General features: G+C 43.0%; 1 protein-coding gene across 1 annotated transcript in view; it reads left to right on the top strand.

Moving 5' to 3' along the window:
* COL23A1 (collagen type XXIII alpha 1 chain) overlaps positions 1-15,320 on the top strand; it is a 190,774-nt gene that overhangs the window by 125,044 nt on the left and 50,410 nt on the right. The window contains exons 2-3 of the mRNA XM_026858064.1: positions 8,571-8,616; positions 13,841-13,847. Coding sequence (XP_026713865.1) covers positions 8,571-8,616; positions 13,841-13,847 — 53 coding nt within the window. The remainder of the gene's footprint in view (positions 1-8,570; positions 8,617-13,840; positions 13,848-15,320) is intronic.

The following is a 15,320-nucleotide window of genomic DNA, read 5'->3' as shown; positions in this document are numbered from 1 at the left end:
AAACAGCTATGCCCAGAGAAGAGTCACTCGGTGTGCGAGAGAGAACTTTATTTTCTCTTTTTATTTTATTTTTTTTCCTCTTGTGTCAGCAACTGGTTGCTTGCAGATGGTCTACTTTCTTAGATGGACCTCTTGTTGGATAATCCAGGGAGGTATGAAATCACACCCATTTTGAGTGTTTGGGAAGAGGATCACCTGTGCCCATCCTCCATCACTTAACTCTGTTGAAGGCAGTGCGATAGCTTCACTGGATATTTTACAGTGGGTAAAACTATTTCGAAAGAGCCAACCTTGTTACTATCAGTAGTTTAAAGATGTTTATTTGTTGAACACTGTGGTCATTGCGATAAAATGCAATTAATTTGTGTTGTGCAGCCTTTACTAACATCTTACAAGGCTTTGTAAATGATAGCTTATTGCTCGTTGCCTGGTTGGATTACTGGAGACCGCGGGCTTTTTTAAAGCTAAACCAACATTAGGCTTTTTAAAATCAGTAACTGTTGTTTGTTTATGCTGAACTTAGCCGGGAGCACACAAACACCAAATGGCTGCTGCAGTCAGTTCAGAGCAAAACTTAAACCCCTGATGTTGTGCTCTCCCGTTTCCCTGGATCTGCAGTATCTGCTGGGACGTGTCTGTGCTGGTGGTAACCTACTGGTGCTGTCACATAGAAGAAAACGTCCCCAGCTGTGGCACTTTCTCCCCATATATATCCCACATGGAAGGGATTTTGATGTGTAGGTTTAGTTTTGCTAAGATATACTTATGCTCTGTTGTTTTGTTGTTGTTTTTTTTTTTGAACCGTGTGGCATCATGAAGCCCTAGTCAAGGGTAATAAGAGAATCAGCTCCAGAAGCTGACTTGATGTTTGTTTGACAGGCTAGTGCTGATCTTCTCTCGTTATAAAGATGATGTTGCTTGTGGGACAATGTGTAGAAAAGAAGGTAGTTCTTAAAGAGTTGGAGGAAATGCCTTCTGCATTCAGAAAACTTGGGGGTGGGGGGAGAGAGGATTAAACAGGAGAAGAATGTTTCTTTTGAAGACCACAGGAGGAAGAATTTAACAGCTTTTTTAAAGACGCTGAAATTGCGATGTTTAATAGTGCAGAGTTGGATAAGTTTTGAAACAGGAAAACTTTGATTTTTATGTTAAAGTTGATTTGTAACATGGAAGCGAAATCTGTTGGTGATATCAGCGTGATGGTTGTGGGCTTGCCTTTAGGATGGGCTTGGCCCCATCCCTCAGATGCTTTATGGTTTGCACATGGCAGCTTGCGCTCTCCTCTTTAAGAAGCTGAGAAACAACGCGGGTGGAAAATCCTGCCAAAATGGGCATTAACCACGGACTATGTCCACAAATGTGCTTGTGCAAGAATAACATTTAAATACGAACTATGTGATTCTTTCTCCTGTAATGTATATGCTTCTCTCTATGCCTACTGGGATCTTTTCTGGATACATGAGAAACGGTATTATTCAACTGCTCTCAAAGTCTTGACTTGATGTTTTCCTTTCTCTTACAGTTTTTTGCGTATTGAATAATACTGAAAATGGCAAAGAATTTTTTTTTTTTTTTTTTTGCTGTGAGATGTGGAATAGCTAGTTCTGATTGTAGATAATACGCATTAACTTCGAGTACTTCCGTGTTCCAAAAATGCAATTCATCAAAACCCAAGTACTTTGTGTCAGTTCTGAATGTTTCACGAGAGATTTTGTAATCCGACATGTCAAACTTGTTTAAATGTGAGATTGTAACTGAAAACCAAAGGAAGCAATAAGTGATTCATTATCTTGCTTACCTTATAGACTTGCAGTTCTTGGAAAAAAAGAAAATTATCTCATTTCTGCAAGAAGTACACAACTATCTCACGCTGTAGAGGCCCTCCCAATGTGTGCATGTGCTCCTCTGTAAACAGGGTGGTGTTTCATGGGGGCAAATTTAGTGACTCGAGTAGGGCAATGCTCATCTCCATCTGCTGAATAATTCCTTGCAGCTTGGTTGCTGGGGACTGTTTGCTTCTTCCTGCAGGTGACTTTGTGTTAGCAACTGAGCAGGAAAAAGCCTGATTTACAAATACTTTCTGAGAAAGCAGAATTTGAGGGTATCTGCTCATCTTTTCAGACAGTGATGCTTTAAGTTACCTAGTGCTGAAGATACTATAAGGGTGATGAATTTCAGTCAAATGCTACTGAAGGACTTTGGTGTGAGTTTGGCAACGCTTCTGTTCCTTAGCTCTATCACTATATGGTTTTCTAGCTGGTATCCGTATTAGAAAAAGGATTTTCTAGATTCACATTGATGAAACTGTGCCTGGCTCGCCTAACCAGTAAGACTCTGAAAGGAAGAGACTGTGTCTTTTTTTTTTAACCCTTCTTTAAGTGAATAGGAGCATATGGGTATGATGCACAGAGATGGTCACAGTTCTCATAAAGAAACACGAGACCGAACATGTGTACGTGTTTGTGCATAGACTTTCTGATAGATTTCCAGTTACCATCTCCATCCAGGACACATATTGAAGCATCTGTCTCGGTGCAGATGTGGGAAACTGAAATCTGCCATGAAAAGTTTTCTACCTTGCATAGAGCAGCCCCCACAGCTGCCAAAATATGCATCCTTGTGTTTTAAAAATAGAGAAGGGTATACTGCCTACATCTGCTCCTGCCCTGCACTGTGCTGCAGCTGTGCCAGTATATTATCTGGAAATGGCCTGAGTAAGACCAGCCATAACAAGAGGGGAAAAATCCCATGTTTGATGTAAGTGCAATTGTGGCTTTATTCCAGTCAGTTCTTAATTTACATCTCAAATTCAGTTTATCTTTGTGCCCTGGTGACTAAAACAAAAGAGCTGTACGCACTTGACTGTTTGAAGAAACTGTCTCTGGGTGTGGGGGGAAAAAAAAAAAATAAAAAAAATATTTAAAGGGGAGGAATCCAGAGTACTGAGCAAGTGGCATCATCTCAGTTGTTTTAAACAGTGTAATTAGTGCTGTGATTTCAGTGTGTGTATCATTTTTGAATGAGCTTGAATTTTTTAAACTTTTATAACAAGCATCCACCCAGGGGAAGAGGGGCCTCAGTTGGGTACAATTAAGAAAAAAATTCCTAGACATCCTAAAGTTGTCTCTGGTCTTGACAAGTTGTGCCATCTTGAGCTAATATACCTTGTGTGAAGGTTTCATTGGTGCTGGTGAATGATCGATTTGGGACTTGGCTTTGCTCTGCTGCACCTTGTTCAGGTGGTTTGAGAGAGTGTGTGTGTGTGTGTGTGTGTGTGTCCGTGTCCGTGTCCCATCCCATTCTCTCAGCTGTAAGTTTGAGGCACCTTTAGTGCTGAGGTCCTGAGGTGCTTTAGCCAAAACATACCTTAAATGCTGCCCCTTTATTATTCCAGTGCTAACAGCAATATTCCAGTTTGGTTCCTGGAGCAGGAGTTTTCTTCCCCGACGTTGAGGAGAGCTCCCCAACACATTATGAGGAGGATGCTTGTGTGCATCCCTGCTGCGTGGAGGTATAAGGAAGGAAAACAATCTATTGCTTTTTCTGTATCTTGAAAGCAACTGGATCACGTACTGAACTACAAGGAGTTTTCCTCAGCTAACAACCAGAGTTTGCTTTCTGGGTGGCTTTTCTACTAACGTAAAACGTAGCTCAGGATTTCAGATAGCTCTTGGGGCACTTAGGCCAAATTTGAAATGAATCTAGATATTATTTTTTTGTTTTATTTGGAAAACTTCTGTAGATCGTAGGTGCTGCATGTTTTCAATCTGTGTCTGGTATTTGCTTTGAATCTTTGGGTCCGTTGGAATCCAAAGCCAAAAAGGTTCATGCAAAGTGTTGTGACCCAAAACTGTTTAATCTTAGATCTGCAGTCTCGGAGCCTGCAGCCCAACTTGGATACCTGATGAGTATCAGCTGAGCAAGCATCGCAGGATCTGACTTCTGCCCATGAACCATAAACCTTTTCCCCAGGGAACAAGAAAGTAAATTGGCCTTTGTGCAGGAACAGCCAGCTAGACCGGGGCTGCAGTTTCCTCGTGCTCAATACCAGACCCCGCGGTACACTGCTGCAAAGTTCTCCTTCCTTCTAAGTGAAGCCATATGAAAAAAAAAAAAAAAAAGAAATCCACTTTTCTGAGAGCGGCTGAACCAACCAATTTGTTCAAGCTATTCTTCTGGTCAACTCATTTTTAACTGAAAAAACGCGGCTATATTGAAGGCAACTTGAAAAATGCTGAAAGTGAAGAAGGGGAAACAGAATTTAAACTATTTAAAGCTCACGGGGGAAAAAAAAAAAATAAGTGCAAGCACACGAGCAGGTAGACCGTCCAAAATGATGTAAAACTTAATCCCATGTTAGAGCGTCATGAATTAGATATGAGTTAATCTACAAAATAAGGGCCTAAAAGTAAGCTCAACGCTGATGATTAACAGGTCACAACGTCATTAGCTCGCTGTGTCACACTTGCAAGAGAAGAAAATCCTCTGATTTAACGGTATCCAGTAAGATATGTCTTCATTTCACTTGGCTAAGGTTTTTACCTGAATGTTTTTCTCGACTACTTCTTTGTATCAACATACTCCCCAAAAAGTCCCTGAGAGCCTTAGCGGCAAATGGCTTGAAGAAAGAGATGGGCACAGTTTATGGTGATTATGTCTGTAAGTTGTCATATATAGAGTGCTTATAAGAGAAGTGTAAGTGAAAAGATAAAGCCATTCTGGTGCCACAAGTTCCTGGGTAAAAATGTGCTTCACATCCAGCAAGCACCAGCTATCGCCAAGTGAGGTTTTGCTGGGCTGTGATATCAGGCTCTCTTTCTTGCTGGCATTTTAAACTCACTTTATCCTTGATGAACATTGATTTTACTTTATTACGCCTAACAAGAAGGCAGGCAGTGATTTGCCCATCAAGCTGAAGGGACAGGAGGCAGTGACAGAGCCTCCCAAGCCTGGGAACGCGGGTGAAGGACCAGATTTGATTTAACTACATGGGGTGAAAAGATGTTAAGCACGCGTAGTGCCATAGACATGTTTTACTGGTACTGATGGATGACAGTGTTCACCGAGCAGCCTGATTTACAATTATACAATTTGCAATGGGTAAATTAGTTCAAACCAGGGTAATTTACTGCACTGTGGACAAGTACATGGTTTGGGCTTTTGTCAATATTTTACGTGAACTATAAAGTTATGTTGCTTTTTAATATTTCATTTCCTTGCCCACAGTAGATGACATAAGCAAAGTCAATCGAGTCTCTTTACGGTGAACTTTTTACCTCGTTTCTGAGTAGCTATTCTTTACATGCACCATCAGCTCTCCCTCATAATGTTTCCAAATATCAATATATTTCATTCTCTTCCTTTGTCTTTGGGTTACTAAATCTATCAATTTTTTGGAAAGCTTAGTGTTGTCAGAAATTGCATATTATGCCCTGGATTAAGGCTGTTTAGCTTGAACGTGACAAGTTGTTTAAAAATAGATTGGTTTATGCTTTGTATTCGTTCTCCTCTCCAAAACTGTCTCTCCTAACAATGTAAATAAAGAACTCCCAGAACTGATACAGCCGAGCTGGCATGGTTAGAAGAAAAGGCTCAGCTATTACCCAATTGACATTAATGCAACATAAATCTTAATTATATTGAACAAGCATCAAACTGCAAGGTTTTAGGAGATGAAGTCATTAGGTAACAGTTTACAGTGAACATTTATCTTCAAACAAATTCCCAGGCCTCCTTCATTTCCTTTGTAGTCTCTTAAGGGGGTTGGAAACAAGAGGTGTAATATGGATTCACTTTATGCCCAGCTCTTTTAGCAGTATCCAAAGTTGACTCCCCAGCACAGGCTAGAAATTGCTAAAATAATAATTTCCACTCATGGAGACCACGGACTTAATCACATCTGCACAGGACGAGGTTGCAGATGGAGTTAACGACTCCTGGGTTACTCCTGCATGCTGTTGTCTTGCTGAGGGGAGCGGGAGGTCTCTGTCCTTCCGCTCACCCACATCTGCATCGCAGGATTGCAACTTGCAAGTCTTCCCCAAAGTGGATACTGGGTGTGATAGTCTTCCTTTTAATCCCCACTAAAATTTTCTCTCTTCAGAAATGTTTCTATATTCAGCTGGAATTCCATATGACACCGGGATTCTAGATGTTGTTTCCAAAATATTTTTTTTTACCAAATTGCTTTCAGATTAAAACAGCAAATAGAACAGCTGAGAATATGTTTGGTTGGGTTTTTTTCTCTCTCCACTTTGATTTATCTCACAGTTGCCACAAGTATGCTATACTTGTAATTCCATGTGCTGCGCTATCTTGCAGATTTCCTTGAAGACTGTAGGGAGAGAATTACAGGATCACAGAATCGTAGAATGGTTTGGGCTGGCAGGGAACACTGAAGGCCATTTAATCCAATCCCCCTGCAATGAGCAGGGATGATCAGCTAGATCAGGTTGCTCAGAGCCCGGTCCAACCTCACCTTGAATGCTGCCAGGGATAGAGTGTCTGCCACTTCTCTGGGCAGCCTGTTCCAGTGTAGGTAATAGTTTTTCCCTTTGATGTGTAGTATTAAAAGAAATCCCTTAAACTTAAAAAAAAAAAAACCCACAAAACAAACAAACAAAAAAAACCACCAAAAATCAGTCTTTTTAAACAGAATCTTTGGTTTGTTGCAGGTTTCTCGCATCCTCAGTTGAAAGGCACCAACATGAGCTTTATGTGGGAGCTCCTTGCACTCACCCTTCAGTATCAGCCATTCTCTAAGTTGCATGAAAGCATCGCTACCAACTCATTAGTCACTTGTTTAAAAACTTGGCCTCGGTCTCCTACAGCTTCATTAGGCTATTTCCTCCTCCCTAAGAAACCCGGGGCTTTCTCAGCATTGCTAGCAGAAGAGGTAGAGTAGAATCACTACTGAGGCACCCTAGATTAACTGCATCCAGGAGGAGTCTATCAAAAGACACGAAAGGATGAAGCAAGGCTAAAGCAGCCCCCCACAGCCCGGGGGAAGGCTGCAGCCTGCTGAGGCTCAGGCTCTGCCCAGGGCTCAGACCACAGTTAGCCAGGAGAGCGGTACAGGTAGATTAGCTTTAATCAGTCATGTCTGGTCTCAGGTTGGAAAGGGTGCTTCATCAGGGTTGTGGTTTCCCTCCAAAGCAGCTTGAATTCAGGCTGGAGGGAGTAAACGTTCCTCCTGGGTGCAGTGTGGTATAATCATCTACTTGGCTTGAAGAACTAAGGAGGCTGAAAATATGTGGGTGTTTTTTTTTTTTCATTGGATGTTGTTATTTTGGTTTGTTTTGGTTTTTTTTTGGCGAGCATGTTTCTTAGGGAGCTGTGATAGATGTTTTCTACCCTGGGCTTCTGGCTGCAAGCTGCCATCCCCATAGTGAGAGGAGGGAGAGGGGTTGGAGCTCCTGCTGCCGCCCAACCTGCGAGGGCAGGGGTGTCTGCTGGGGACAGGCACTGCCCTACCGCCCATCCCAACTTTAAAGAGAAGAACTCCAGACCATGGCTGGAGACTCAGTTACACATCTGGGCACAGAAATGTTTATGCAGCAGGGGAAATCTTGATAGGAGTGCAGAAAGAAATATTTAACAGTCTTAGTTTATCATCCTTTTCCCTTAAATCTAAAAAAGAAAGCAGTAAGAAAGAAGAGGGAGCAGTGTAGTTTCACAGATAAAAAGCAAAGTCTTGCTTTTCTTTGTTAACATTGCTGTCACCCAGCAAATGCTCCTCTGGAGTCAGCTGACCTGCTGCAGAAGGCTACAAAAAGTGACTTTTTGTCCCCATCTGGCAACGGGGGTGTTGCAGGAGCGTGGATGCTGCCAGCTCCCGGGCAGGGAAGCCTTGCTCCAGCCAAGAGGCTGCAGCACATCAGCCAACAGCACGAAGGACATGGCATTATTATGGCTTTGTCAGGGACCTGGATGCTCAGCATGTGCTGGAGCAGTGTCCTGCATCTGGGTTTATTGTTTAAATGCCTTTTTTTTTTAATTAAGGGTATTTTGTCATTGATTGGTATTTGATCAATCTCTTAGCCATTGCTACCCAGAAGGGTAAGGATACGAGCAAGTTTTATATCTGAAATTATAAATGTATGATCAGATGGAGGCTGTGTTATCAGCCTGCACAAAAACTTTCTGACTCAGATAACGATTAGTAGCAAGAGGTTTCTGTTCCTCACTTCAGTACTTTAAATATTATGATTTGCAGGACTGTGACAGCTCTTTACATGGACTGTGCAGAGCTGCCAGCCACTCTGCAGAGTTATTGCCAGAATTTTTGGAGCATTTAAGACCTTGTTCCCTCTATGTGGGCAACACAAATGACTTTAAAACCTGCTTCTCAGCTTGCCTAAGAGCCTGGCCTTGGCTTTTTCATGAAAATGTTATCTTTTGTGAAAGAAGTGGTATTTAAGATGTGCAGCCTACTATCTTTTTGGTAGTTGGGAAAGGGGGGAAGACACAAGGTGGTCCGGATCTGAAGAGGAGGATGAGGTGGGGGGTGTCTCCTCCTGAACTTACTGCCCGTGGGGCATTGCTAACCCTCTTCTCTCTGCTTTCCACAGGCCCTCCGGGGAGGCGGGGGAAGCCCGGCCGGCGTGGAGAACCCGGTAAGCATCACCTTTCCTTTCCCTAGTGGTGTCACTGGGGCTGGATGGGAGCCTTTCGATAATGCTGGTCATCTTCATCCAACGGGCTGCAGGATGGGGGCTTCCCACATCCCTGCATGCTGGATACTAAGGTTTTTATAAAAAATAAACCAAAACCCTAAAAAAACCCCCAACATCCAAACAAACCAAAACCCCCAAAACTAAACAGAAGAAAATTCAATTCACAACACCCACTCATCTTGTATATTTTATCTGTCCTTCCATTTCTCCCACGTACCATTCAGACCCATTGTTATCCAACAGTGAAATGGGACTGTGAATTAGCACAAAAATACAAATATAGAAAAAAAATATAGAAATCCCATAGCCATGCTAGATTGTTCCCTGCGTTGGGATGTGTCCTACATTGCTCGCTGCTCCCACACATGTGGTGGGTGGTGTCTGCACTGCGGGGTTGGGGATAACCAAACCTCAGCCACCAGCCTTGGGCACATCCCCTGAGCGCTCCGTGTGCCCTCGGACCGGGTGAAACCGCAGACTGGCCTCGCTGGGAATTTTTATTTGAGCTAACTGTTTGCTTTAATTATGTGCCTCTGTCATTTTGGTATCTAGCGGGTTGGGTTGTTTTTTTTTCCTGTCTTGTGAAATGGGAAAGCACCGATCCCATTTCAGCTGGGGAGAAGAGCTGTTGAAGTTCTGCTGTTAGGTCTGAAGTACTGTTGGAGAGGGGAGAGACATGGTTAGCATTGCTCTTTCTAAGGAAAACAGACAGGAATGTACCTAGAAAGTCACACAGAGTTTGCATCCGCCTCTGCATGTCAGAAAGTAGCAGATTAAGAGCTGAGAAGCATAAAATTTAGGTTCTTGACTGTTGACAGAATGAATGGGGACCAGGGAGATTTTTATTTAGTGAGGAGGCTCTTTCTCTGCTGCCTGTTGCTATAGCAAATACATGGCTGAGTTTTCAAAAAGGGCAGCATAACTTTCCAATCACCAATATCTTTAACTCTGGGGAAAGAAAATCAGGGGATTTGTGATGTGGACCATGGACTGATCTCCATGGACGGCAGGCAGGCGTTTCCCTTCTCTCTTCCACTGATGCTATTTCACAGTGCATTATGTGTTTTCTGAGATTTTTATCCTGAAGCATCAGGGATTTCTCATGACCAAGAGATGGGTTCTACACTCGTGCGGGTGGTGATGGATCCCAGACAGCTTCATTAAACCCCATTTTCCTAGGAATAGCCACCAGGTAGCTTTTTTTTTTTTTTTGGTTGGTTGGTTGGGTTTTTTTAATATTACTAGGGGCTTTAAGGAACACAGTGGAGTACAGTGCAAGGGCAGCTGGTGAGGTCAGCTGATGAATTTGTCTTTTATATGCAGGCATTTATGTAAATGTTGTCCGAGATGTGTCTCTAGACCATACAAAAACCTGGGAAGTAGCAATGACTTTGAGTATGCCCTTGGCCTTTGCTCCTTTCTCATGTGAGAGCTTATGAAGAGTGATGTTTGCCCTCATGCTGCAGCACGTCCACAAGTGTCACTTGAGCATCCCTCTGATGCATTGAAAAGCTGCCAGGGAATCAACGCACGACCAGCAGGAAAACAAGCATTATAAAAGAAAAAAAAAAAAATCAATCATTAATAACCACTGATGATCTTTTTTTTAAAGTTTTTTGCAATTGTGGAGAATACAGCAGCTGCCCACGTGCACACAAATGCTCGCACAGACATGCTCCATGGGGCACACCAGTTAAATCCCTGTAATGCAACGCAGCCCCTGCGGATCGCTCCGCTGCACTGCAGAGAGCAGACATCCCTCTGTATATTGGTTTTGGCCAAGCTGCCAGATGTTTGTTTTCATAGATAGCTTGAATATATATTTCTCTATTTGTTTGAGAACCTGACCACACATAAACCAGGTCCTTGTTCCTTCGCTACAGCTGATAAATGTGAATAAAACTTTGTTTGTGTAGCACGAGAGTGTCCATCCCCAGGGACCCTGCGTGGTTATGGCTTTACAGCTTCCAGACAAATGCTGCTGTAGAGCCAGAAGACTCAGCACTGGTCTCAGCCCTGCCAAGCAGCGCACTTTTTCTGGCAATTGTTGAAATGGGTCATGTTGAAAAACTTTTTCTGATTCATATTGAAACTTTCAACATATATATCTTAGAAACAGAGAAACTTTTAAGAGATCGTTCTGTCCCTTTTCAATTGCACCCTCCTGTTGATTTAAACCAAGACTAAATTTTACTTTTTTCTTTTGCCATGGTGGATTCATGTAATTAAAAAAAAAAAAATTCAACAGCTCTGTTTCTCTAAACCAAGAATTCATCATCCTGAAACCATGCTGAGACAACTGCTATCTACCATAGAAAGACACCATACCATAAAAGATTTATTTTAAACCATTTCTAGGAGAAAAGTTAACCATTTCAGATGGTTTAGAAACGGGGCAAGCCTGGCTGCATGTGCTTCAAAAAGCACATACCAAAATGTGGGGGTGAAGCACCGTTGCTCCCTCCTGACTTCCCTGTGGGGAGCTGCCAAGGGCAGGTGGTGGGTCCTGCTGGGGCTGTACCTCTGGGCTTGGCTTACTGTATTTTTTTTGCTGAGAAGCGTAAAGACAACAAGGGAGGCTGTGCTAAACCCCAGCATTTCCTTGCGCTTCGCATCTCCGGTGGTGGCTCAGGCTTCCCGTGGTGGCACAGTTGTCCTCACTGTCATCTCTTCCCTGACCTCAAACGTGAAGACCAGGTACCCTGGGGGAGCATTTCTGCTGCTGTCAGCCCAGTTGAACAAACCAGGGAGTATTATTTTATTTACTCTCTCTGTCATCTGAGCCCATGGGAGTCGCCGCTGCAGCAGGGGAGCAGTGTCCTAGAGCTGGTCCCAGGGATGGACTCGCTGTAGGGACAGTCACCTGAGTGCTGTCAGTGTGGAAGAGGTTACTTTTAAAAACCAATTTACTCTGCTGTGGCTACCACGAGGCCAGGAAATTCACACCAGCAGCCTCCTTGAGGAGGTGTCACTCCTGAGCTGGCCCTTGGGCACTCTGCTCCCATCCTGCCAGGACCAGCACACAGGTCCCATCATCTTTATTCCTGCACATGAGCTTCAGGAGTTTCTTGCGCAGCTGGAAAAGCAAGCACAGCCTTGAAGACCCACCCCTGGAAACAGTTGGTGTATAAAAAGAAAAACATATTTTCATTACAACCTTCCATGGGATTTGCCACCTTCTCCAAGCGTGAAGCGGGAAGAAGGTTTTGCAGCACTAGCTGTCATGGCTGGTCCTGACAGCCAGCCTGCATGTCTCAGATACAGTTCTCTTCCCATGCCGAAGGCAAAATCGCGTTTAATGTCACGTCAGCTTATTTTTTTAACGCGATGTGTCCCAGTGAGGACGCAGTTGTAGTGAGCGTTTGTGAAATAACATGGATTTTAGCAGGGGACCTGAGAGGTTTTGCTTCCCCTCTTGCTGCCAGCTGGTGCTGCGTGAGCGGGATGGGATACGGATGCGCAGCCCTCCCAGGGCTTAATGTTTATTTTTGTAAAGATCGATCCATACCGGGGTGTTCCTGAAGAATGGACGAATCGGATCCAGGATTGGGGGATGTAGTTGGTTGAAATAAGAGTTCAAACCCCCTGTACAACGAGACGGTGGGGGGTGATGCTCGTGTCTCTCGCAATGGCATGCTGCTTTCTTCTGGCTTGGAGATCGATCCAAAAACTGATCTGAACCACAAAATCCTTCAAGAAAAAACAGGAGAAAATACAGGTGAAATGTTAAGTCTGGGAAGCCTCTGAATGTGTCTCTGCTCTCCTCACGTGAAGCAAGAGCTGGTGCTGGACACAAACACCCAAAGCTGATCACTGCGGCGTTGGGTAGCACCTATTTGCATCGCCTGCTTCAGGAGGAGGGAATAAATGTTGGCCAGTTGAGGCACAAAATTGCCCTTGCAGGTAGGCCTAGAAGGACATTTTTTGATTTCACTGGAAAATGTTGACTTGGCAAAATTGCTGTTTCTGGCAGTAAAAGTTCTGTTTACAAAATTTTTCCATTTCAAAAACACTTGTAGGGGAAATATTTTGAAATTGTTGAAATGGGATAAAAGTCTTCTGCCCCACCTCCCCCATGACTTTTGGTTTCCAAATTTACATTACACTACAACTGTTTCTTCAGTCTGAACTTCTAACAAAGTTTTGATTCAAAGCTTTTTTGGTTTTTTGATTATTTTTTTTTTCCTTACAGCTATTCTGTTTACAGAAATATGCTGATTTGGAACAGGGAAGAATCTAAAGCTCTTTTTAAGGAACAAAACCAAAGCAATTTCTGTGCAGGGAAACGTTATTTCTCTCCCAGTCCTGTGTGTACTTAAACCCTGCATTTTACACATTAAGACCCTTTCTCAAACCCCTTGCCCATGTGGTTGTGTGGACAAGTGTAAATATACAGTTGTTGTTACTCAGTAAGCACGTGTGCATGCACGTGGGGGTAAATCGGGCAGAACTTTGTATTTATTTGGTGATTTTTCATTGCTCCCCATATTTCTCATAAATTGCATACATGTACCCTAGTGTCCAAGGAGTGCTTTGGCTTCTAATGAACTTTAGGCAAAAATCTAATCTGTCCCACATTTGGTCTCAATAACAAAGCCTGCTAGGAGAGCATATTCCTCGTGAACACCAGTGCGGAGGTCAACAGGCAGTGACAAATACAGTTTTTCAGGCTGATGTAGAGCCAGTCTCTGTGACTTCTTATGACTGTAGCAGTTGTCCTTCCTTGCTGCCCATGACTTAGTTACACCCCCTATAGCATCCAGGATTAATAACTGTGTGTATGCGTGTACATATTGTGTGTGTATAAATATGCATACATATGGTTTTATATAGATATTTATGTATACACATTTTTTAAATTATCATTTTTTTACATCTTCTCGTGGCTACAGACGTGTGTGTGCTCCTTTGCCCATGAAGGGCAGCCACAAAGTCCCCTCTGACTCTTCCTGAGCTGTTGGAAGGGTCTGGCTGGTTTTGTTTCCCCCACCTGGCAGTTCTCTCTCCTGTTATGGCAGGAAAGCTTGCATGATAAATGATTTACAGATTAAACAGAAATGGTAGCTTATCCCAAAGCTCCTAAGATGCAGAAATACTTGGAAATAAATGGCTGTGACCTGTCATTTCCTATATGTTTGTGTACTGCCAGGGATGATGCTACTGTGACCTGCAAGGTCTTTGGATATACAAAATAACATTAATGTTAGTCAATCAGGAAATCTGGGTCATTTATTTTTAATGAGTTTCTATTTTCACCTCCCACTAGCACAACTGTTCATGTTCCTAAGGAATTCCTTGGTGTTTCCAAATACCTCCATGTCCTCGCAGGCTCAGGTACTAGTTGCTCAGTCCCAGCAGTACAGCAGTAACGTGGCATGGCACCTTTCCCTTGTTTACAGCAAATTGTAAAGCAAAACCTGTGAATTTGAAGGTTATTTTGTCTTTCTCCTCTTCCTTCTGAAATAAGCCCCCAAGTTCATTTGTAGGTTGTTTTAAATACACAAAGACTGTTTCCAACTTTTATTCATTATAAGAAGAATTTCCAAGTGGTTTCATTCTTCCTTTTGAGCTCTCAAACCGATTCTCACTAGTCAAAATTATTAGCAGTAAATTCTAGCAAATTTCTCTGAAAAGAGCATGTCTCTTGTGCAATGTACCCACATCAAGGAGATGGCCGGGTGGGGGACAGCCCCTGAGTACACGATTAACTTCTTTATTTATTGTTGGCTTGCAAAATATTTGACTTTCTTCCATAGGAAACAAGTGTCTGGTGGCTAGGCGTTTGAAAAACACGTTCAGCAAGCCAGAAACTTACGCTGTTCTTAGGAGAAAAGATCAGTTCAATAGGTTTGACTTGGTACCTTTCATGAAGATTTACTTAGTCCCGTTTGGCCAACAGCGCAGCTAAAGATCAGCGTAACTCCGCTGATGCGGATGGAGAGCGTCCCATGTTGCATGTAGAGACCTCCCCCCATCCATCTCTGATTCCTGTATTTGAGAAGAAAGTATTTTAAAAGAGCACTTGCCTGCACATGTTGGGAGAAAACAGTAGCTGAGAAAAGGCGAAAGGCAATGAATTCCAAGGAGATTATAATTGGTACACGATCGAAATCCTATATTAAAATAACTTCCTGATCGCTCCTTATTTGGGGTTTAGTTTTGACTTTTCTACAAAAGGGCTTTTGTGGGTAGCTTGGCGTGAGTTAATAAATCAGGTTTATGATTCTCAGTTAATAACTTGGCATAGAGCCACTGGCTTCTGTATTCGTAAGAAATTAAACCAAGGAAAGTGAGCTTAAGAGCCCGTGTGAATTTTAGCACTAAAGAACAGAGGCTTTTGGGCATGGAGGGAGATCTGGAGGTTGTCTCCTCGTCTCCATGCTGGCCAGGTGCTTGCCCGCGGTTGTGCGTGTGGAGCTGCCCACGTTAAGCTGATGAACACAGGTTAATGGGCTAATTCTTGGCAGCAGGCGCTGCCTGTCATTACTTGCTTTCAGTCTCAGGCTTTTCTTGGGGTTTGTCATTCCACTTTTCAATGTTCTAATTTTTAAACAAATTTTAAAACCTTCTAAATGCATTAGCTTGAAATATGCTTCTTGTTTTATATTCTTGAATGATGAACCAAGCTGATTTCCCCCCCCCCCC

This window comes from Athene cunicularia, assembly GCF_003259725.1.
Source record: "Athene cunicularia isolate RWA chromosome 13 unlocalized genomic scaffold, athCun1 chr13_part1, whole genome shotgun sequence".
NCBI classification, from domain to species: Eukaryota; Metazoa; Chordata; class Aves; order Strigiformes; family Strigidae; genus Athene; species Athene cunicularia.
Note: the sequence above shows the minus strand (reverse complement) of the source record. Positions and strands in the feature narration are given on the sequence as shown.